This window comes from Mobula hypostoma, chromosome 6, assembly GCF_963921235.1.
Source record: "Mobula hypostoma chromosome 6, sMobHyp1.1, whole genome shotgun sequence".
In the NCBI taxonomy this organism is placed as follows: Eukaryota; Metazoa; Chordata; class Chondrichthyes; order Myliobatiformes; family Myliobatidae; genus Mobula; species Mobula hypostoma.
The window spans coordinates 33,120,898-33,144,699 of record NC_086102.1 but is presented as its reverse complement, the minus strand read 5'-3'; the positions used below and the strand labels follow the sequence as shown (position 1 = coordinate 33,144,699).

The 23,802-nt window shown below is 39.0% G+C and overlaps 1 protein-coding gene and 1 long non-coding RNA gene across 9 annotated transcripts in view; one reads left to right on the top strand and one right to left on the bottom strand.

Annotated features, from left to right (window-relative positions):
* The first annotated feature begins 613 nt into the window (after positions 1 to 613).
* On the top strand, positions 614 to 14,613 carry LOC134347914 (uncharacterized). 5 transcript variants are annotated; one of them, XR_010018294.1, is made up of 6 exons: positions 614 to 858; positions 1,243 to 1,429; positions 2,785 to 3,075; positions 3,182 to 5,272; positions 11,668 to 11,736; positions 14,475 to 14,613. It is a non-coding gene; the product is annotated as an uncharacterized LOC134347914 (long non-coding RNA). The 5 variants fall into 5 exon arrangements; XR_010018293.1 differs by having other exon boundaries at positions 2,785 to 3,258; positions 3,826 to 5,272; XR_010018290.1 differs by adding an exon at positions 1,924 to 1,963 and having other exon boundaries at positions 2,785 to 5,272.
* A 1,344-nt stretch (positions 14,614 to 15,957) lies between these two features.
* cmss1 (cms1 ribosomal small subunit homolog) overlaps positions 15,958 to 23,802 on the bottom strand; it is a 129,695-nt gene continuing 121,850 nt past the window's right edge. For all 4 annotated transcript variants that reach the window (XM_063050521.1, XM_063050522.1, XM_063050520.1 and 1 more), the window contains 4 exons: positions 22,544 to 22,604; positions 20,991 to 21,078; positions 17,501 to 17,589; positions 15,958 to 16,181 (listed from right to left, as the gene is read on the bottom strand). In XM_063050521.1, the coding sequence (XP_062906591.1) occupies positions 16,098 to 16,181; positions 17,501 to 17,589; positions 20,991 to 21,078; positions 22,544 to 22,604 (322 nt within the window). In that variant the 3' untranslated portion in view covers positions 15,958 to 16,097. The remainder of the gene's footprint in view (positions 16,182 to 17,500; positions 17,590 to 20,990; positions 21,079 to 22,543; positions 22,605 to 23,802) is intronic.

The following is a 23,802-nucleotide window of genomic DNA, read 5'->3' as shown; positions in this document are numbered from 1 at the left end:
GGTTCTTGTCATATCAGCTCAGACAACCAGATTTTTTTCCTCAGGTGGTGGTTTTAATAACAAGATTTTCAAAACCAACATAATTTTTTTGTCGAAAGGTCACTTAAGAGTCATAATTCTAATCACATCATTCTGGTAAACCATTTTAATCCATCTTGTCTCTGGGGAGTCATTATTCTCCCACACTGCATTCCAGATGTTGTTTTGTTCCACTATTTGCAATTGTGGTTGAACATTTATTGAATCTAGTTTCATATTAAATCAACTTAAACCTCCTTATCAGTTAAGGAATGTGTTCAGTCTGATTACATCATATTTTCAAAGCTCCAAGGGATGTAATCTGGCAGAACAGGAGCCTCACCATCAGGAATTGTTGGAAGCTCTTCAGTACCATTTGTACTGTTGGAACAGCATGTTACTCTCTATGTGTTCAGGCACAGACTAGGCCAGCCTGGCACCAGCGTTGTCATTTACTTTGTTTACAGACTTAAACAGAGCATTTGGAGGAGCCAGACTTGTTGAAAGGAAAGGCTCACTGCAGAATTTCAAACATGATGATTTCCTGAGTTACTTGAGGCCCAGACAGATAGGTTTGATCTGAGTTTCAAAATATTTCTGTAAATTGGAAGAAAGAGACAGGTGAATGGTTTACAATATTATTACACTTAATTTATTGATACTGCCTCCCAATTTCATGATAGGATGCAGTGAAATTATTTACTAAAGAGATTCTGAAGATGCTGGAAATGTTGAGCGACAAAATCGTGGAGGGTCTCAGAGGGTTGAGCAGTATCTGCAGAGAGGAATGAACAGGTGACGTCTTGGGCCGGGACCTTTCATCAGGACTGGAAAGGAAGGGTAAGTGGCCAGAGTAAGAAGGGTGGGGGCTGGGGAAGGAGTACCAGCTGGCAGGTGACAGGTGAAACCAGATGAGGGAGAAGGTGAGGATAAAGGGCTGGAAAAGAAGGAATCTGATAGGAGAGGTACGACATGGATTTTATTTTTCACCTAGAAAAGCAGAATGATTGGCCCCAATACATTGTGCTATATACTCAAAGAGATAACGAATTGGAATTGTTTGAAGTTCAACGATTTTCATCCAATGTATGGATTTAATGCTGCCAATGTAGAAATGTCATAGCAAAAGATTTAGAAATTGTCAGAGGACAATGGTTGCCCTCTGATGAAGTCCCAATGGAAGGATCTCTGCCCGAAACATTGACTGTTTACTCTTTTCCACAGATGCTGCCTGGCCTGCTGAGTTCCTCCAGTATTTTGTGTGTGTTGTATTGGATTTCCTTCATCTGCAAATTTTCCCGTCTACATACAATTGAGAACATGAGTCCTGAAGAAGGGTCGCACCCGAATCGTCCACTATTTGTTCATTTCCATAGCTGCTGCCTGACCTGCTGAGTTCCTCCAGCATTTTGTGAGTGTTGCTTTGAATTTCCAGCAGCTGCAGATTTTTGTTGTGTTCCTGAGTTGTAGAATCCTTGAAAGTAAGCTTATGGGCTCTGGAATCAGATCAGATTTGAGGTGAGTGAAGTTATCCGCAGTGGCTCAGGAGCAAATTCTTTGTTCAACTTGTACAGCATAATTAAGTGTTAATCATCTTTAGCATGTGTGCTCAGTGGATGTAGCACTACAAAATGGTCACATTTAAGCATGGCATATTTCATAACATGATACCCTGCATAAAGTGCACAAAGGCTATTAAAAAGAGAAAAGGAAATGGGACGTACATGGATCTTTCACAGCTGATTCAATCTGCTTTAACTATTCTATATCTGAATGATCACACTAAGTATCCCCAGGCTGTGAGTTGAAGCTCCATGAGGAGGAATTTGATTGCATTGGCTATGTTATAAAAATGCAAAAACAACCTTTATTGTTTTATGCTGAAGGTATAACATTCTGTTTCAGTTGCACATGGGGTCTGGACATATACAAATAAGGACATAAAGTGAGTATTTCTGTTTGAAATTAAATAAATGCTCATGCAAAAAATATTTAGTGGAATAATTCCAAAAACAAATGTGGTGCTAAATGAACCAGCTGTAAAGTATTTAGTCTCAGGAAATGGGGAATCCATTGTTAAAATAGTGCAAATGAAATTCGAGTTTCAAAATAATAGTGGTTTGTGGAAAACTGAACTTGTCCTAGGGGCAAAATTTGCAGGAAAAAACAATTAGGGGAAAGGCAATAATACAACATCACTCTGAGGCTGTATTCGATATCCCCCTTGCTACCAAAGGCATGCAAGTTTCAGGGGACAATGTCGTTTGAATGTGTCACTCACAAATACCAGAAGCAGGGAGTGCGATGTTAGAGGCATTTCAGGTAAAAATCAAAGTGATGAACAGACTGAAAGCGTAAGGTAAGACTTTATAACTGAACTGCAGTAATACCAAATTCCATCAGTTTGTCCAGCGGTAAAATGTGGCTTTTCAAATAGTTCATAAAGAATTGGCCAGTAACCTTCTATGCATTTATTTTAAGATTGTTATTACTCTTGAAAGGGTAAAACAGCAATCAAGCAAGGTGATTGAGTTCCAGAAGGAGAAATATGGCCCATGTCCTGAATACACACCAGATCCCACAACTTAACACAAGCGTCATCATAAATACTCCCATATCTCCACAGGGTTAAATACCCACTATTAACAATTTTCAAATATGTTCATAAACTCAGATCAGAGATAATTATTAAACTGAGAAAAGACATACACCTTCAAAGTGGAGAAGAATTAAGGGTCTGATCTCTGTCTATTGACTACTTTCCAGATGTTGACAAGCAACATTGTCAAACGTATTCAAGTGTTACCGACAAAGACTTGCCCATCCACTGAAGAATGAAGAACAGTGGGAAAGAACGGAAAGGAAAGTGGAATGTTATTAAAGTCAAGAGGAAGCAAAGATATTACAGAACTGTCTTCATTTTTTAAATGATTTTGTTTGTACTTTTGTTTATTTGTATGAGAGAAAAAAACTCTTGAGATAAGAAACCAAGAAAGGAATTTTGTTCTTTGGACGAAGAAGTAAGAATATAAGTTAATAAGAAAAAAAGCATGGCAGGTAATGCAACTATTCAGCATGCTCCACCATTTAATAAATTTGTGTCTGTATTCCTGCATGAACTTTACTTTCCTGCCCACCACAACATCATTTGATTCCTATACAGGTTCACCCCAGGTTACAGCAGTGTGCAAGTCAGACATGCAGCCGCGAACCAGATCCAAGGCAGCAAAATACTTCCAGGTCTGCATATAAATTCACTCAACTTATTTCTAACCTTCTAATGACGAAGGGTCTCGGCCCGAAACATCAACTGTACCTCTTCCTAGAGGTGCTGCCTGGCCTGCTGCCTTCACCAGCAACTTTTAAGAGCATCTACTTTATGTCCATGTTGCGTGTCTTTAGCCACTCTGTTTAGGGAAATAACTCCTTTCTATTTTGCTTTAAACAGACCTCTCACAATTTTATACAACTCACTAATTACCTCTGCACACCACTCCATTCCAAAGCGCCCCAGTCCATTAAGTCTTTCCTCATAGCTGTAATATTCAAGCTCTCCAATAGCTTTGCAAATCTCCTTTGCACCCTCTCAAGCACATTACACCTTTCCTTTAATATTGTGACCAGAACTGTACAAAATACTTAAGCTGCGGTCTAGCTAGTACTGAATACAGCATGATTATAACTTCCCAATACTTATCTATAGTGACTCTGCCAAAAAAGCATTGTCTCTTTTACCATTTTATTGACCATACTACTAATTTTAAGAGTCTGCAGATATAGACTAAATGGGCCCTCTCTCCTCAACAGCTTTCAATATCTTTCCATTGTGCATTGTCTTGTGGCGCATTCCCAGATGCATCACCTCACGCTACTCTAGATTAAATTTTACTTGCCATCTTTCTGCCCAATCAAACAAACCAACTATACAAAAGAGCTGATCATGGATTACAGGAAGGACAGAAACAGGCTTGCCCCGATCAACATCAATGGGTCCGCAGTTGAGTAGGTGAGTGCTTTCAAGTTCCTCGGTATACACATCACTGAAGATCTCACCTGGACTGTACACACTGGCAGTGTGGCAGAAAAAGCACAACAGTGTCTCTTCCACCTCAGGTGACTGAAGAAGTTTGGCGTGAGTCCTCAAATCCTCAAGACCTTCTACAGGGGCACCACTGAGAGCATCCTGATTGGCTGTATCAACGCCTGGTACGGGAACTGCACCAACCTTGATTGCTGGGCACTGCAGAGAGTGGTATGAACAGCCCAGTGCACCTGTGGATATGAACTTCCCTCCAACCTGCAGCAGGTGAATAAAGGAGGCCTGGAAGATCATCGGAGACACCAGTTACCCCAAACATAAACTGTGTCAGCAGGTTCCATCTGGCAAATGGTACCAGAGTACTAAAGCCAGGACCAACAGGCCACAGGACAGCTTCTTTCTACAAGCCATTAGACTTATAAATTCACGGAGTCATAATGCAAAGATTTTTACTCCCTCATGTTGTGGGACGGATGTAAGATTTAAATAAATTCAATTCAATATCTCTCTATGGGCTAAAACTTTCCTCCTCATTGTCAACTAATTTTTTTTTTATCAGCTTCCAAGTTTTTGATCTTATTTTTGATTATATTTAATCAAATATTTATATTTTTGATTATATTTTAAAGAAAATCATTAATATTATGTAGTACAAAGACCAAGAGATCGCATACTAGGCCACATAGAAGCCTACTAGTAGCAGCCTTCAAGTTACAACAAATCTCTTTCAATTATTAACCCTTGGTTCTTGCCAATTTTATAGAGGCTATTTATGGCAGCCAAATAAACTTAAACTTAATTAAACAAATTAATACTGGCGTAACTTTGAGATAAAGGAGAAACCCAGAATACCAAGGAAAAACCCACAGAATCACAATTTCTGTCAGATCTCCACACATATTAAATATTTCATTGCATGTACAATTAAGCTTTCTTCTACAATGTGCCCCACCAAGCGTCTTCATCTGTTACATAAGTACTGTGCAACTTCCTCCAGCAGATTGGCATTTGAACTGAGTTGTCCTCTGCTGTCAAAACCAGTGTTTTACCATCTACAGGCGATATTGTTATGCCATCCTTAGGTTACTCACTATGTCACTCTTTCATTTGTAAAATTAGGTCATGGTGAATCTTTATCCTCAAAGTTTCCTTGCTGTTCCTCCATGACTTAGCGAGGCTGCAGTACTTTCTTACAGAAGGGTTTTCTGAAGACAGGTGAGTCTTATGTCAATGGTGAGGAAATTATTGGAGAAAACTGTAAGGAATAGGCTTTATTTGGAAAGGCAAGGATGTTCAGCATGACTGTGCAGGTGAAATCCTTTCTCACTAACTTGACTGAGTTTTCCATGAGGAGCTAACTGAGAAGATTGATGAAGACAATAGACACTTGTAAAGCTTTTGACGATGCCCCACATAGTAGGCTGGATCAGCAAATTATGGTATTGAAAATACGATGTGAGCTGCCAATTGTATTCGGAACTGGCTTGGTTATAGAAGGCAGAGGGTAATGGTGGAAGGATGCTTTCCTGATTGCAAGTCTGTGAACAGTGACGTATTGCAGGGATCAATACTGGAACCTTAGTTGTTTGTGTTACATTGTAAAAATTTCCATGTGAATGTAGAAGGTATGATCAAGCCAGGTTATGCTCCCTTCCTGCTGCTGCCACCAGGAAGGTACAGGAGCCTTAGGACTCATGCCACCGGGTTCAAGAACAGTTATTGCCCCTCAACCACCAGGCTCTTGAATCAGAGGGGTGAACTTCACTTGCCCCATCACTAAACTGTTCCCATGATCTTTGGACTCACTTTCAAGGACTCTTCATCTCATGTTCTTGATATCCTTTTCTTTTTCTCTCTCTTTCTTTCTTTCCTTTTCTCAGTTTGTTCTCTTTTGAACACTGGCTGTTGCCCTGTTGATGGAGCCTTTCATTGATTCTATTATGGTTATTGGATTTATTGAGTATGCCCACAAGAAAATGAATCTCAGGGTTGTATATGGTGACATGTATGTACTTTGATAATAAATTTACTTTGAAAATGACACAAAATTAGTCATGATCTGGATAGTATGGATGGCAGTCGAAGCCTAAAGCAGATCACAGATCAGAGGAAATATTGAGTAGTGTTGGCAGACAGAATTTAAGTCTAACAACTGCAAGGTCATGCATTTTATAAAGTCAGATAAGGGTAGAACGTATACAGGAAACACTAAGATACTAGGGATTCTTGATGAACACAGGGATCTTGGAGTTCAAGTCCATAGTTGCTTTTAAAGTGGTGAAGAAGACATATGGCATGCTTGTCTTCACAGATGAGGACATTAGGTTTATGCTGCAATTTTACAAAACACTGGTTAGAATGCACTTGGAGTATTTGTGTGGTTCTAGTTGTCACATTAAAAGGAATACATAGTTGTGCTGGAGACAGTGCTGAGGAGATTCACCAAGATTGAACTACTTTAAATATGGGGATAGATTGGACAGGCTTGCCTCATTGTCCTTTTAGGAGGTTGAGGGGTGACTTGATACACATAGAAAAAAAATTCCCATGGCAGGAGTATCAAAAACCTGTAAGTTTAAGGTGAGGGAGTAGGGAGTTTTATGGGCAATTTAGAGAAAAGTATTTTTTTCACTTCAAGAATGATTGATATCTTGAAATTTCTGCCAGAGGGGGTGATGATTCAGATAGAGTTTACAAGATATCAGAATCAGGTTTATTATTGCTTTCTTGTAAGACATGACAATTGTTGTTTTGCAATACCACTATGTGCAATCACTTGCAATTACTTTGCACTAAACTGCTGTCATAATAGAACAAATTTCACTTTATATAAGATCACAATAAACATAATTCTGATTCTAGTAGGTTCAAAACTGTATGATTCATTTCTTTGTATAGAAGAAAGTTCAAGATACTCTGTGTGTGTGTAATAACATCTCTAATTTCTGTTAAAATGTCTTCAACCTACGATATGCAAGCAGGCTCTTAAAGAGGCAAAGCTTAGAATGATTTAGAACTATTACAGGCAGATGGGTCAAAAGGTGGTTATGGACATGATGGTTAAGGCGGTTTCTGTGGTTGTACTGTACAGCTTTATGGCTCGAACAAGACCAAGGTTGTGCTGAGGCAACAGAAGAGTTAAAAATGCCTGCTTGCACCATCTGGAACTTATGTCAGAAGAGAATATGGAATGAGGTGGAAGTGGGATATTATATGAGAATTGAGGAATCTAACTTCAATTGATTCAACTTTGTGATTGGAAACATTTTCAGTACAATTTCCTCCATGGGAGTCGGTGCACTTGGGTTGCCTGTCCTCCTACAATTCATTCGGCCTTATCCTGAGAGGGAGATGATTTGGTAAGAGTCACAGAATATTTATGAGCTTGTGACTGCCAGGGTTAAACGGTAATTCATTTGGCTGTGAAGCTTTGGTGATAAAGTACCTGTGGGTGCAACCTTTACATGTGTGCTGATTGTTTAATATTACATAAGACCATAAGACATTGGGGCAGAATTAGACCATTTGGCCTGAGTCTGCTCTGCCATTCAATCATGGCTGGTCCTTATTTTCTCCCCCTCCTCAGCCCCAATCCCCAGCCTTCTCCCTGTAACTTTTGGTGCTGTGTCCAATCAAGAACCTATCAATCTCTGCCTTAAATATACCCAACAATCTGGCCTCCACAGCTGCCTGTGCTAATAAATTCCATACAGGTGACTGATGAGGACATGTTGCATTGAGCAGAATCAGAGACTAGTTCATCAGATGGAAGCATACAGCTATTGAAGTTGCATTCAAAGACAAGGACCAGCCATAGGATGTTACAGAATTTCCCACAATACTGCACCCAGATTCTCAGTCTGGGCATTTCCTTCTTTGGAGGACTCTTTTTCTTCTCAGAAAACCTCTGGTTTGTCTACTGAAAACCTTGGGGAGCCCAGAGTCTCTCTATATTTTGCCTATCTTCATTGTTTCCCAGGTCAGATTCACTTTGTATATGGCCATAGTTATCACAAGTTTGTTTTAATTGATGTTACCATGTTTGGGTTCCCTGCTGATGCGTTCCCTTACTGACTGCACACAGAAGTAAACCTAGCAAACAATTATCACAAAGAAAGTTTGCTGAATACACATGAATCTGTGGGAGTCGATTAATCAGGCATCATAATCCCCGGGACTGCTTTTGGGAACTATACAAATTAGCTCCCATTATCTTTGTCTGTGTACTGAGAAAAAGTATGTTATGTGGTTCTGGCTCATGAAATGTTGCTGCCAAATGCTGTTGAAAGGTTTTTGACTTCAGTTGAACATACTGCCAATAGGGCACAAGTATTGGACTGCTGAGCTGGCTTTGTTTCAGAGACTGAACTCCCCAAAGTTAGATTATTCATTTACTCAGTGCCAAAGCCATTCAAGTCTTTTTATCACCTTGCTTCTCAAGAGTGAAATGATTAACAAACGGAGAACCACGAGTCTTTTTTCCCCACTGGAATTGATGCGGTCCTTGCCTTGCTTTGAGAAATATTCATCACTACAGCAGGGAGAGAGGCAGAAGAAAGGGAATTATAGTCCAGTTAGCCTGACTTCAGTGGTAGGTAAAGAGGTGGAGTCCTTAATTAAGGATAAGGTTTTGGGGTACTTGAGGAACATGATAAAATAGGCCAAAGTCAGCATGGTTTTCAAAAATGGAAATTCTGTCTGACAAGTACATTGGAATTCTTTGAAAAAGTAACATGCGGAATAGACAAAGGAGAGGCAGTGGATGTTGTTTACTTGGATTTTCAGAAGGCCTTCGCCAAGGCACTACACATGAGGCTGCTTAACATTTCTACTACAGTAAAGATATAAGATTGGCAAAAAGCACAGAGTAGGAATAAAGGGGGTCTTTTCTGCTTGGCTGCCTGTGACTAGTGGCATACTGCAGGGGTCAGTATTGCTACTTTTCATGTTAATAATCTCCACAATGGAATTGATGGCTTTGTGGCCAAGTTTGCAGATGAAAGAAAAACAGGTGGAGAGATAGGTAGTGCTGAGGAAGCAGGGAGTCTACAGAAGGACTTGGGCATAGTAGGGGATGGGGTGCAGACATGGTAGATGGAATATAGCATTGGGAAGAGTATGGTCATACACTGTGGTAGAAAGAATAACGGCATGGACTATTTTCAAAATGGGGTAAAATTTCAGAAACCTGAGGTGCAAAAGGACTTGTGCAGGATTCCCTAAAGGTTAACTTGAAGGTTGAATCGGTGATAAGGAAGACAAATGCAGTGTTAGCTTTCATTTTGTGTGTACTAGAATATAAATGCAAGGATGTAATGCTGAGGCTTTTTAAGGCACTGGTCAGACTGCACTTGAGGAGTATTGTGAGCAGTTTTGGGTCCAATATCTAAGGAAGGATGTGCTGGCATTGGAGAGGATCAAGATGAGGCTTGCAAGAAGACCCCAGAGAAGAAAGGATTAACGTGTGAGGAGCATTTGATAGCTCCTGACCTGTACTCACTGGAGTTTCGAAGAATAGGGGGAGATATCATCGAAACCTATTGAACATTGAAAGGCCTGGATAGTATGGACGTGGAGAGGATGTTTTCAATAGTGGGAAAGTCTAGGGCCAGAAGGCACAGCCTCAAAATAAAAGAACATAACTTTAGAACTAAGATGAAGAGGAATTTCTTTAGCCAGAAGGTGATGGATCTATGGAATTTGTTGCCAGAGATGGGCAACGAGATCAACATATTGTGTATATTTAAAGTGGAGGTTGATAGGTTCTTGATTATTAAGGATTTCAAACTTTGGGAGAAGGCAGGAGAATGGGATTAAGAGGGAAAATAAATCAGCCACAATTGCATGGCAGAGCAGACTCAATGGGTTGAATGGACTAATTCTCCTCCTACGTCTTATAGTCTTAAAATCAATTTCAAAGGTAATATCCTTACTGCTTTACAAATATCTTATATATTGATCCTCAGTGTGCTCACGCCGAAGAATTTCTCCCCGAATATGGACATGAATAGTCAGATCTTCAGCTGAAAACTCTTCTTCAATTCCTCTTTATCCTTCCTCTGAATGCCCTCTGCTCATTCTCCAATTCACGACAAACCATGACAAGAAATGCATAATACTGCACAACATCTGGTGCAGGGTCTTGAAGTGTAGCCTTCATCATTTGCTACACAGCTGCCTGCATCTTGAAAAAACTTTAGCAGGCAACAAACATACTTGAGTTTATCAAAAGCTAAAAGGAATCACTTAACAGTCAACCAGCAAGAAGATAATAATCACTTTAATTAGTAGCACTCTTTAGTCCTGCTGTTTGGAATTAAGAAAATACATTGACTGGTAATCCGCTGCAAAATGGCAGGATGTTGTTAATAGCATTATATCACCTTTCACTACATACTGTACTTCTGGTATTACTTGGAGAAAAGAAAGATTTAAAAATACATCTAAATAAGTTGATTAAAACATTAATATTAATACAAATAAAAGCAACTCACAACACCTCCTTGCAATTACCTTCCAATCTAATTGGCCAACCTTAATCCCATAAATCGGGCCATCATAGCTTTACTTGACAGGGATATAGGTAAGGCAGCAGGTACAAAATATATTTGGCCACTCTTCTCAGTAACTGATAAAAGTAGTAAATGTAGAGAGTATATTTGGTAGTGGTGGAGACAAATACAATAGAAGTTTTCAAGAGGCTTAGGCATATGAATCTGCAGGAAATGGAAGGTATGGACATTGTCTAGACTGAAAGGATGAATTTGGTTGGACATTTGATTTTAAGTTTAATTAGTTCATTATAACATTGTGTGCTAAAAGGCCTGTTCCTGTGCTTTACTCTTCAATCTTCTATGCTGTTATAAAATAAGTCTGTGGAGAATGCTTTGGTGGGGAAGCTACGTGGCTTCAGTCGTATCAAGGACTAAGCCCCAGATCATGATGTCACCTGTTTGCAGCTGCCCAGGAGAAAGGCGTCAAAGCTGGTGTGCTCCTCCGGAGTGCCAGACGCGGTGTGATGCAATGTCCGTGTTGGAGTTGGCATTGCCCTCCAGTGTTCGCTCAGCAGAAAACAACAGAAAATCTGCAGATGCTGGAAATCCAAGCAACACCCAGAAAACGCTGGAGGAACTCAGCAGGCCAGGCAGCATCTATGGAAAAGAGTACAGTCCACATTTCGGGCCGAGACCCTTCAGGGTCTTGCCGAAAGGTCTCGGCCCGAAACATCGACTGTACTCATTTCCATAGATGCTGCCTGGCCTGCTGAGCTCCTCCAGCATCTTGTGTGTGTTGTTTTGAAAGCAAGATGTATTGTGTTCGACTGAAGACTGCTGCAACATTCATGGACTCAGAGACTTGAACTATATATTGTTTTGTGCGTGACGGCATTTTACTGCTGTCTTATATGTGCTAACTGTTGGTGCTGTGTTTTGAACCTTGACTCCAAACTACCTCTGTTTGGTTTGGCTGTATTCATAGGTTTTCATGTAAGGTTGAATAACAATCAAACTTGAACAAGGTAAGGTCAGTCTAATTATATTCTAAATCTTGGCAATAAAAGAAAACATTTCATCCTTCTTATTTGATATTTTTTCCTTCTGAGCCCATAGATGATGCAATAAAAAAACAAGACTTCAGAAGTACTGGAAAACTAGAAACCTGCAAGTCAGGAATAATCTGTAAGTAGTAATGACAGAATTAATGCAAATTTATTATTCTTTAGCAAAACTATGAAATGTTACATAAAAGAACCAGCTAGGGTAAAGAACCAAGAAGAGTCAAAAAGTTAATGGTAACTATGAGATGATAAGCATCTGCTGGTGATAACAAAGTAAGACACACAGAAAGCAACATTTTAAAATCCCCCCAGAGCCTACCTTGTCTCCCTAATTGTGGCCTACCAAAACCCTGTTTGAATCACTCTAAACATATTTCTATCGCTTCTAAATGTTTTAAAGAATATCACAAATGACACACACGATCTTTCTATAACCATGGCACAGTGCTGTATCTACCTTGCATTCCAATCTTAGACAGACTTCTCATTCAATGTCTTTCTTCCTTTGCTCAGCTCTATGGGACAATGCCTCCCATGTTTGTACTACACATCTAAGAAAAGGCTCATTTTCCTCTTCCTGCACTTAATGCTCCCTTCTTGGTTTCTCCTTTCCTCACTTTAATGTTGACCCTTGGTTGTGTTATCCAGACTGGCAGGGAAAACTTTCTCAAGCAGTTTGATGACTCTTAATTTTAGCATTCTTGATCCCTCATTTCCTTTGTATTCTCAATATTGTAGCTGAGAAACCCATAGGTTCTTTACATTTTGTAACAAGTCAGGTAAAAGTTAGTTATCTTAATATCCACTTGTGATAATGTAAAAAAAAATCAAATATTATTATGTTCCATAAAACCTATTAAAGTAAAAAAGAAAAACATTGAAAATTACACATTACCCTTGGAAATTATAGTGAAAAGATTTTAAGAAGAACCGATGTCCAAACAAATATTATTGGTCCTGTGGAAGGCTGTGTGGAAAAAACACAGTTGTTAAATTTAGAATGTCAGAAAGGCTCGATTGTAAAACTTACCACTTGGCCAATCAAGTTGTCTCTATCTTAATTACGTATTGTTCCATGTTCTTCCATTCATTCCCCTACAATGGTATTATGGTTTATAGACCATTAGCTTGCATTCTGTATTTAGCAATAAATGAGAGCACCCACCTGTCATGCATTACACTCACAATTTGCCTACAGATTCTGCACACTTTTACACAGCCGTTTGTGGTTATAAGTCAACAGAGTACTCCGTGAGAAACTGGCACCTATGAGCACAGCATGATAAATGGGATTCCTCACTAAAGCAAAGAATTATTACTGCACCAAGATAAACTGGATGTCTCCCAAATACAGCCACTGGGATTGTAATGTACAATTAACCCATGCAGGTTCAACTAAGTAGAAGCAGCAGTCAACTTTAAAATGTAGTGTTTAATCAGCAATAACTTAAGATGTAGGAGCAGAATTAGGCAATTCAGCCCATTGAGTCTGCTCTGCCATTTGATCACGACTGATTTACATTCCACCTCAACCCTATTCTCTTACCTACTCCCCATAATGCAGAACTGAGCTGAGAAGAGGCAGATGAAGTTCAACCCAGATAAGTGTGAAGTAGTTCATTTCAGTAGATCAAATTTGAAGACAGAATATAATATTAATGGTAAGACTCTTGGCATTGTGGAGGTTCAGCGAGATCTTGGGGTCCATGTCCAAAGGACGCTCAAAGCTGCTGTGCAGGTTGACAGTGTTGCGAAGAAGGCATATGGTGTGTTGGCCTTCATCAACGTGGGATTGAGTTCAAGATCCGTGAGGTAATGCTACAGCTACATAAGACCTTAGTTAGACCCCACTTTGAATACTGTGTTCAGTTTCTGGATTGGAGAGCATGCCTTATGAGAACAGGTTGAGTGAACTTGGCCTTTTCTCCTTGGAGCGACCGAGGATGGGAGGTGACCTGATAGAGGTGTATAAGATGATGAGAGGATTGATCATTTGGACAGCCAGCGGCTTCTTCCCAGGGCTGAAATGGCTAACACGAGGGGGCATAGTTTTAAGGTGCTTACAAGTAGGTACAAGGGGGATGTCACTGAGTTTTTCACACAGAGTGGTGGGTGCATGGAATGCACTGCCAGTGAAGGTGGTAGAGGTGGATACAATAGGGTTTTTTAAGAGACTCTTAGATAGGTACATGGAGCTTAGAAAAATAGAGGATTATGCGGTAAGGAAATTCTAGGCAGTTTCTAGAGTAGGTTACGGGCTGAAACCCTTGTAAGATTGGTGTGAGTGGCCTCTTTGGTGTGGCCAAATGGTGTGAGTGGAAATAACACATGTATTATATCTTTTGAAAGAGCTAAAAGGGACTTGAGAGGCAACCTCCATGCAGAGGGTGATGCACATATGGAATAAGCTGAGGCAGGTACAATAACAACATCCAGAAGATATTTGGATACGTACATGGATCAGAGGAGTTTAGAAGGATATGGGTCAAACTTGGGCAAATGGCATTAATTTGGTAGGCACCATGGTCAGCATGATTCAGTTGGGCAAAGGTCCTATTTCCACACTGTCACTAAAATTCTTTACATTGCTACTGTATACTGCAGTACCCCTCCAGAGTGGCCTGGACAGAAAAATAACTCTCAGCATATCAATGGTTGCACTTTTTGATATTTTGTATAATGACATGTTAACCACCTGCAGTAGTGAAGTTCACCAGCAACTTTTGTGTGTGTTGCTTGTTAACCACCTGCAGAGTGATTTTATCTCAAACATGGCCAGAAAATGGCAGGAGGAGAGAGAGCAGCGTGGCGCGCGTGCGCAGCCCTCCGGTGAAAAATGATATTGTATCTGTTAAATAGGGGCCATGGACAATTCTGATTTGATGGAGATGGATGTGAAAGCACAGAGGAACATCTGGAAAAATTTCTGAAATGCTCGTTCGCTGCTGTCGTTACTGCGTGGTCGGGAATCTTTCGGAGGGTAGGCCTCAAAATCCCCAGCTTTGCCTGCTATTGGCGACCGAGAAGGAGGTCAAATCGTTTGGATAGAGATGGCGCTCAGTACTCGGTGTCAGAGAGCTAATCAGCGCTCGAAGTTTTCGGATGACTCAGAGTCGGACCGTGGTCGGGTATGGCAGGGAGAGTTTTTCTTCCTTCTCTCCGTCTGCGTGAGATATGGGACATTTGAGAGATTTTGAACTTTACTGTGCTCATTGACTTCTTCATCAAGTTATGGTATTGTTGCACTGTTGTAACTATATGTTATAATTATGTGGTTTTGTTAGTTTTTTTCAGTCTTGGTCTGTCCTGTGTTTTGTGATATCACACCGGAGGAAATATTGTATCATTTCTTAATGCATGCATTACTAAATGACAATAAAAGAGGACTGCGTGTCTTCATAATCTAAAAATGGCTTTTTCTCCCTTGCAGCCATGTTCTGTTTTGTAGTTATGACTTCAATCAGCATGTAGAAATAGCTGTCACAGAATGGCTGGATTATGATTGCAACAGAATACCCAGCATTGAGCTGCATTAATTGCTACCTAAGATTACCTGCCAGTTGGAAAACAAAAAGGCCAAACATTTTTCAGTTCCTTCAGCAGGGTAGAATTGATATGCAATACACATTATTTGTACTTACACAGTTTCACAATTAAAAAACAATTTTGACCACTGCATGCAGAGATGTGTATTATTCCTATTCAAGTAGATGTATGCATACAATCCAATGCTCAGCTTTGTATTCACTTGAATAAAATTACTTACAACTGAATTTTTCATTGAAAAAAGTCTTAAATACAATAACCATTCAAAATGAAATAATTAGTTAGTTTTGGTTTTCGAATGCAGGAAGGTTGCCACAGTTAAACAGACCAGTCCATTTTTTGGTTTTGCCTGAGAATTTTTGTTGTTTACTTAGAGAGCCTTATTGCAAGTCACAACCATCTAAAAGCAGTAATACTTTGTCTATCCATTAGCTTCTTCATGAAATAAGGTCTTATTTTTCATAAATTTACAGCTGAATGCAATATCACCAATGAATGAATCTCAATGTTGGATATGGAATACATACTTCAATAATAAATATACTTTGAACTTAGATTTGCAACAACTTCTGCTCCAGGTTTGAATATAAAAAATTATAATACTAACAGGAATATTAACTTACTTGACCTTCTTAATCATTTCCTTTAAAGCAGTGATATTTGCACTAACGCTGCTTCTAAATACTTTGATGATTACCTTTAATGCTTGAAATTATCTTACAGCTGAACTTAAAGTATTGCTTTAAAATGTTCATATCAAAATAGAGGTTTGAGTTAAAACAAAATTGCACTGTTACAAAGCACAAAAAGGATATAAAATCAGACAAGTTATTATGAATAATACATTTTATTCAATTCTGAACTAAGAAATTATTCCAAATGTCATTTTGTGTGTTCAGTCAGAAACAAACCAAGAACCATCATAATTGAATGATGTCAGAAGAGGCCTAGTTTCGCAGATCCACTTTTAATGACCGGTATGATACTTGTCTCCAGTAGTTTCAATGTTTCCTTTTTCACCTACAATATACAGAATGTAATTTAGTTCCAAATAACGGTTTCTGTATAAGATCAGAACCTATCTGCTTCTAAAGCTCATTTAACTCTAATAACAAAATAATTAATAGATTTACTGATTATACAGTGAAAGATTAATTCAAATTCTATGTATATATTCAAAGGAAATGATACATAGAGAAAATATTTATCTTACAGTGTATATACCAATGTAGAAAACTCAAGTTTTTGAAATCTAAACCAGACATTTGCAGGCAATTCTGTTGTATTCTAGGAAGCTCATGAGGATTGGTTTGGTTCATAAAACAAATGCAACAATTCTTATTAATCCTAGATGTTCCTGGAGACAAAGCATGATCTATTTCAGACTTTGTATTACACTGAAAACTGCTGAGAGTAGATCGACGAAGGTTGATACTGAGAGAAGAGTGGTTAACTTGTGAGGAAAGGCTGAGAAATTTGAAGTTGAAGGAAAGGTGGTGAAATTGAAACATGAGATTCTGAAGGAGCTTAACAAGACAGGGAATTTCCTTATATGGAGGAATTTAGAAATGGGGGCATAATTTCAAAATAATGGATGTTTTAAAAATGGAATTGAGAAGACTGAAAGCTTTCCACGCTTTTGATTCAAGACAGAGAAAGTATTAATCTAAAATAGTTAAAGATTAATAGAGAAGTTCAGATCAGCTACTATCTAACTGATCAGAGCAAGATCAAGGATCTCCTTGTCCTACCTAAACATCTATTTTGTTCACTGTAAATTCTTAATGTTATCTCCTCAGATTTAATCTGGTAAACTGATTGGACATCATACCTCCTTGTGGAATTTAGTCAATTTTAATTGATAAACTAATTTAAAAGCACATTACCTTTGTATAATATTCTGCAAAAATAACTTTCACATTAGATTAGTTATGCATTGGCAAAGGCTTTATTTTTATATATCTAAGATGTATTCTCCAGACAACATGTAAATCCTAAATATCTTAGTTTTGTTTAATTTGCTGTGGATAGATTAATCAATTACAATTAAAATGAAAGAATAAATCAAACCACAATTTAGTGCTGGTTGAATAAATATATCAGATGTTAAGTTCTATTACAAGTATAGTTACATGACCAGCACCTTCAAATGATTTATAGTCAATGAGTTGGAACAAATATATTTCCATTTAATGCCATCTCTACATTTGTTAAATATTAATTGTTATTACTAAATTATAATAATGTTTAAACTCATATCAGGCATTTTATACATATGCATGTATAAATAAAATATGTATAAATGTTAAATTCTAGCTAATCCCATAAATTAAAAGTACCTCTGGAATATCTATTAATCTCCTCAATTTCTGATCACGCCAATTCCAATCAAAGATGACATACTTCAGAGACTGCAGACTTAGTTCGTCTGGACAACCAGAAAAAAAAGTGTTTTACATTTGTTAGTTATGATTAGAATCATCTCAAAATTGAATGGATGGTTCAATTTTCAAGCAAATCAAATTTTCCATAATTGACCCTTGTTAACATATGGTTACATTTCAATGGCAACATGAGGAACAGTAATCTAAAACGATGTGTTCACAAAGCCACAAATGTCGAATATACTCATCAATTAAAAGTAGTATTAAAATGTTACATTTCTAAACTTTATCATGGACATGGCTTAACTTGAAATACAGTAGATAAAATTATACTTCAATTTTGACACGTCTTAAGTATTAAACCTCAAATTGATTACAAGAATTGTTAGTTGAATCTTACGTGAGCCAATATTCCTTAATTTTCTTAAATTGTACAGGTTAATTTGTACAGCTTAGTTTCTTAATTCCTTAATTTGTACAGTTTGCAAAAAGCATACACATATGTATACCTGTAAGTCGATGTTGAAGTTAAAAAATGCAATTTTCTCATCTTCCCCAGAGCTACATGCTAATTTCACAATCACACACATTTCCTCCATCTTTCAACTTCATTCAAGCTGGTGCACACCTTCGAATCTCATTACCAACATTATTCTAAAGCTTCATTCTGGACAAGCTGATATCCTCCCATTTATTCCCAGCTGATTCCTTCTCCTCTCCCCAAATGTCAAAGATATTTTATTCTATAACATCACCATCCTTAAGCACAGTTCCTGGCGTCTGCCACATTCTCCTTCCATCTACCCAATCCATACTATAACTCTTGTGATCTATGTCTCTCTAACTTCATCATTTTTATTGCTGTTCTCTCTTTCCCTGCTCCTTTAATGCCACCCATTTCCACCTTCAGCATACTAAATATAACCCTTCCTCCAACATAACTAAATCAATGATCCCCCGTCACTAGCATGGAGATAGAAAAAATCTAAGGACAGTTGGTAAAGAAAGAGCATATAAAGCAATGAACAAGTCAGCATCAGAAACAAGAGAAAATCTGCAGATGCTGGAAATCCAAGCAACACACACAAAATGCTCAAGGAAGTCAGCAGGCCTGGCAGCATCTATGGAAAAGGGTACAGTCAACGTTTCGGGCTGAAACCCTTCGGCGGGACTGACGTCAGCATCAGAATCAGGTTTACTATCACTGACATAAAGTCTGTTGTGAAGTATGCTGTTTTGCGGCGACAGTGCAGTGCAAGACATAAAATAAAAATAAATAAACAATAGAAAAGAGGAATAGCAAATTGTCTTATGTTTTATTTATTTATATTTAATGTCTTGTACTGTACTGCAACCACAAAGCAGATAGGGCAAAGCCAGAACACAAAATAACCCTTTATTCAGTAAAACCACGCAACCATAAAAATCTCGGAACCCAACCATCCCAAAATATGAGAATTTAAATAGTTTATCCAAGACCATTCGAGGCATTGATAGGAACAATGACCAATCTGTGAAAGCCAGCCTGGGATTGATAGTTCGCTGACGAATAGGCATTAGTAGTTTCGGCTCTCTGTTAACACTTTCCTTTTGAAGACGACTACCTGTAGGATTTGAGGGTCGATTTGGATTGGAACAACGGGCTTACACCAGCGATTAGTCCTTAGTGATCGCAGGCTGTCACTTTCTTGTCACAATGTTGCTTGTGGCTGTGCTGGCACTGGTGGTTGGTTCGGTTGGGGTAAATCGAACCCTTCCAGGAGAGGTGAAGGTGCAGCTCTGTGTTTGATGATCTGGCCAACAAACTTGTTGTGCCTTCAGTAGGATGTCCATCTACGATAACTTTGTAGAGTACTTTCCTCATTCATTTGCCAATCTGACCTGTTACTCCCGAGTCTTGCCCATTGTGATACTGTCTGATCCACACTGCAGTCAGTGGTAATGAAGGCAAATGCAATGTTAGCATTCATTTCAGAGGACTAGAGCAAGGATGTAATGCTGAGGCTTTATAAAGCATTAGACAGACCACACAGAGTAGTGTGAGCAGATCTGGGCCTCTTATGAAAGAGCAGATGTGCTGGCATTGGAGGGAGTACAGAGGAGGATCATGAGAGTGAATCAGAGAATGAAAGAGTTAACACATGAGGAATGTTTGACGGTTCTCGGCCAGTACTCAATGGAGTTTAGAACAATGAGGGGCATCTCATTGAAAGCTACAGAATATTGAATGGCCCAGATAAATGATTGTGGGGAGGATGTTTCCTAGAGTAGATGAGTCTAGGATCAGAGGCCACAGCCTCAGAATAGAAGAATGTCCAGTTAGAACAGTGATGAGGAGGAATTCTTTTAGCCAGAGGGTAGTGAAACTGTGGAACTCATTGCCACAGATTGCTGTGGAGGCCAAGTCATTGAGTATATTTATAGCAGAAGTTGATAGCTTCTTAATTAGTCAGGGTGTCAAAGGTTATGGGGAGAAGACAGGAGAATGGTTTTGAGAGGGATAATACGAGGGGTGATTGATAAGTTCGTGGCCTAAGGCAGAAGGAGATGAGTTATACAGCTCTTGTTACATGCAAGTGCAGTTCAACTCTGAGTGAAAATGCAGAAGGTTTGAAGTTTTTCCTCATCTCCTTTTACTTTAGGCCACGAACTTATTAATCACCCCTGCTGTGGACCACTTTCTGGAGGTCCAAGATGCCGACTTCTACAAAGAAGGGATCCGTATGCTCCACGACCGCTGGACTAAGTGTGTAAATGTAGGAAAAATAAATGTGCTAGGTTTTCTAAAATTGACTCCTTCTATCTTAGGCCACAAACTTATCAATCACCCCTCGTAAATCAGCCATGACGGAATGGTGGAGCAGACTCAACGGGCCGAATGGCCGAATTCTGCTCCTATGGTCTTATCTGTGTGGCAAACATGCTGATCTATGAGGAATCCCAGATACTTGACTGGAGACTGCACTTTTCAGCCTGAATTCGCAATCCAAAGTCTTGTAGGTTAACTGGATTAACTGTGGTGTAAGAAACAAATGACAGAGATAGTCATGGTGCTGGCTAACATAGTGTGGTGAAGGAATTATTAATCACAGCTGACTTATTTGGAGAAGATGAAATATCATCAAACCGTACATGAACTCCACTTTACTCCTTCAATATTCTGCCTGACCTATTTCATCCTTTGTTTTATTTCAGATTTTCTGCATCTGCAGATTTGTATCTCACTGCTTCTGTTTCGTATTTTTTTCTCTCGTTTATTTCATTCCATTTACATCTCAAGTCAGATCAGCAGCATGAATCGTCACTGATCAAGTCACCTTGACAATATTAACTACAACAGCTACTGAATAAGAGAGGTTAAGCATGTACAGAGTAACAACAAGTTCACTCTCAATAGGCAGAAGTTGTAAAACCAAACTTAATTAGAGGGGACAGGCTTTCCTACCACGGTCTATCAAGTCTCTAATTCGCCCAGGTGTTCCTACACCAATATGGGAAACTCCTTTAGTAAGCCATTTTATCTGATCTTCAATCTGGATGAGAAAGGGAACATAATTATTTTCTGTAAGAAACTTTAAGAGTACAAAACAGATCATATTGCAATAATCCAGATTGATGCTTGATGAAAAGTATTCTATTTTATTCTTAAGTGACTAAAGGATAATTAACATATCTGTAAGCTAATACTGACAAACAAGTTGGCATCTAAGATGCATCAAGCACACAGAATCCCTAGTGTGCTGATATAGACCATACCACGACACATCATCTTGTATTGGAAACCATCACGTCTGAAGGGTCTAACTCTAATTTGCCCTCAGACCTCAATTCCATGAAACAAAATGTAAGTATACAAATCGGTTTGAGATAAATACCCTCAATATTTGGAAGTGTCTGACCACCAGTTTGGTTGGAGAGGGTTCAGAGAAGATTCACAGGAATGATTCCAGGAATGAAAGGGTTACCGTATGAGGAATGTCTGGCAGCTCTTGGGCTGTATTCCCTGGAGTTCAGGAGAATGAGGGGGGATCTCATAGAAACATTCCGAATGTTAAAAGGCCTGAACAGATTAGATATGGCAAAGTTATCTTCCATGGTAGGGGATTCTAGGACAAGAGGGCACGACTTCAGGATTGAAGGACGTTCTTTTACAATTGAGATGCGGAGAAATTACTTTAGTCAGAGGGTGGTAAATCTGTGGCATTTGTTACCATGAGCGGCTGTGGAGGCTAAGTCAATGGGTGTATTTAAAGCAGAGATAGATAGGTTCTTGATTAGCCAGGGTATCAAAGGGTATGGGGTGAAAGCAGGGGAGTGGGGATGACTGGAAAAATTGGATCAGCCCATGATTGAATGGTGGAGCAGACTGGATGGGCCGAATGGCCCACTTCTGTTCCTGAATCTTATGGTTACCATCATTTTGGGAGATTTTAGAGACACAGAAATGTCTTAAAATTAACCAGTCTATCACAACTGGAACTAATTTCTCTCACATTCTGTCAAGTAATGTTTTAATAATATTTTCAATATTACTAGCCATTAGTTTTTTTTTCTTTTGAAAAGTGAGAAAAATACTACCATGAAAATTTCCCAGATTTCCTGTGACAACTGGAGTATCTGAGACATCTGTACAATCAAATACGAACTTTTGGAGAGAAAATAGATCAAAGAGATAAATCAAATAGAGATTAAAGTCTTGGTATCCTTGTTTATTGTTAGCTGATTGGGACAGGCAGACTAGTTTGTCTGTTCAGTGCTCTTTAGCAACAAAATTGGCCGATCCATAATTAAAAACGGAGAGCAGAAAATCTCTGTGAGAACACAGTTCAATTTATATTTCGTTAAAAGTAAGCTTAAGCTTCCAAATGGTTATAGAATGCAAAGGAAAAGCAATTATTTTACTAGCTTACAGTCAGTTTCTGAAATAAAGTAAAATGGACATTCATCATTCTATTAGAATTTCTATCACTTCAATGAGATAATGATATTCATTCTTACCTTTATATGCTTAGCAAACAATTTTAAAGTTTTACAGTTGCCTTTAAAAGCTGAGATCAGCCTACAAAAACAAAGAAGATATAACTATTATAGTCAATGTCTCCCTGCCTTAAATATGTTAAAGCTTGTCTTTAAAAGCCTTGGAGTTGAAAGCCATGTGATTTTGTTTAGCGTACAGGAATGCTGGATATTATGATAAAGAATATTAGAAGAGGCGTTTCAAATCAAAGGGCATAAGTTTAGTGAATGCAACATCAGGTTTATAGGGGATCTGAGGAAGAATTTTTCATTAGATCGAAGAGCAGTATCAAGATGTGGACCTGAAGTGTCATGGCATGGAAGCCAATGGACCAAATGCTAGTAAGTGGCATTAGTATGGATGAGTACCTGATGTGGGCATGGTCACAGTAGGCCACAGGGCCTGTCTCTGCGCTGTATGACTCAATGACTCAGCAGTTATGTGATGAGCCTTCTGGAATTCTCTAATATTTATAAAACCTACTTGCAGAACCTGCAGCTGTTCCAACTGGACACAGGATCTGGAAGCCATTCCTGAAAGTTGCCTCACAGGTGGATAGGGTAGTTAAGAAAGCTTATGGGTGTTAGCTTTCATAAGTCGAGGGATAGAGTTTAAGAGTCGCGAGGTAATGATGCAGCTCTATAAAACTCTGGTTAGGCCACACTTGGAGTACTTTGTCCAATTCTGGTCACCTCACTATAGGAAAGATGTAGAAGCATTGGAAAGGGTACAGAGGAGGTTTACCAGGATGCTGCCTGGTTTAGAGAGTATGGATTATGATCAGAGATTAAAGGAGCAAGGGCTTTACTCTTTAGAGAGAAGGAGGATGAGAGGAGACATGATAGAGGTATTAAGAGATACAAGATATTAAGAGGAATAGATAGAGTGGATAGCCAGCGTCTCTTCCCCAGGGCACCACTGCTCAGTACAAGAGGACACGGCTTTAAGGTAAGGGGTGGGAAGTTCAAGGGGCATATTAGAAGAAGGTTTTTTACTCAGAGAGTGGTTGGTGCATGGAATACACTGCCTGAGTCAGTGGTGGCGGCAGATACACTAGAGAAATTTAAGAGACTACTAGACAGGTATATGGAGGAATTTAAGGTGAGGGGTTATATGGGAGGCAGGGTTTGAGGGTCGGCACAACAATCTGGGCTGAAGGGCCTGTACTGTGCTGTACTATACTATTCTATGCTCTATTTTATTTGAATGGCCGTGGGGTACAAAGGTAATAAGTGGGCAA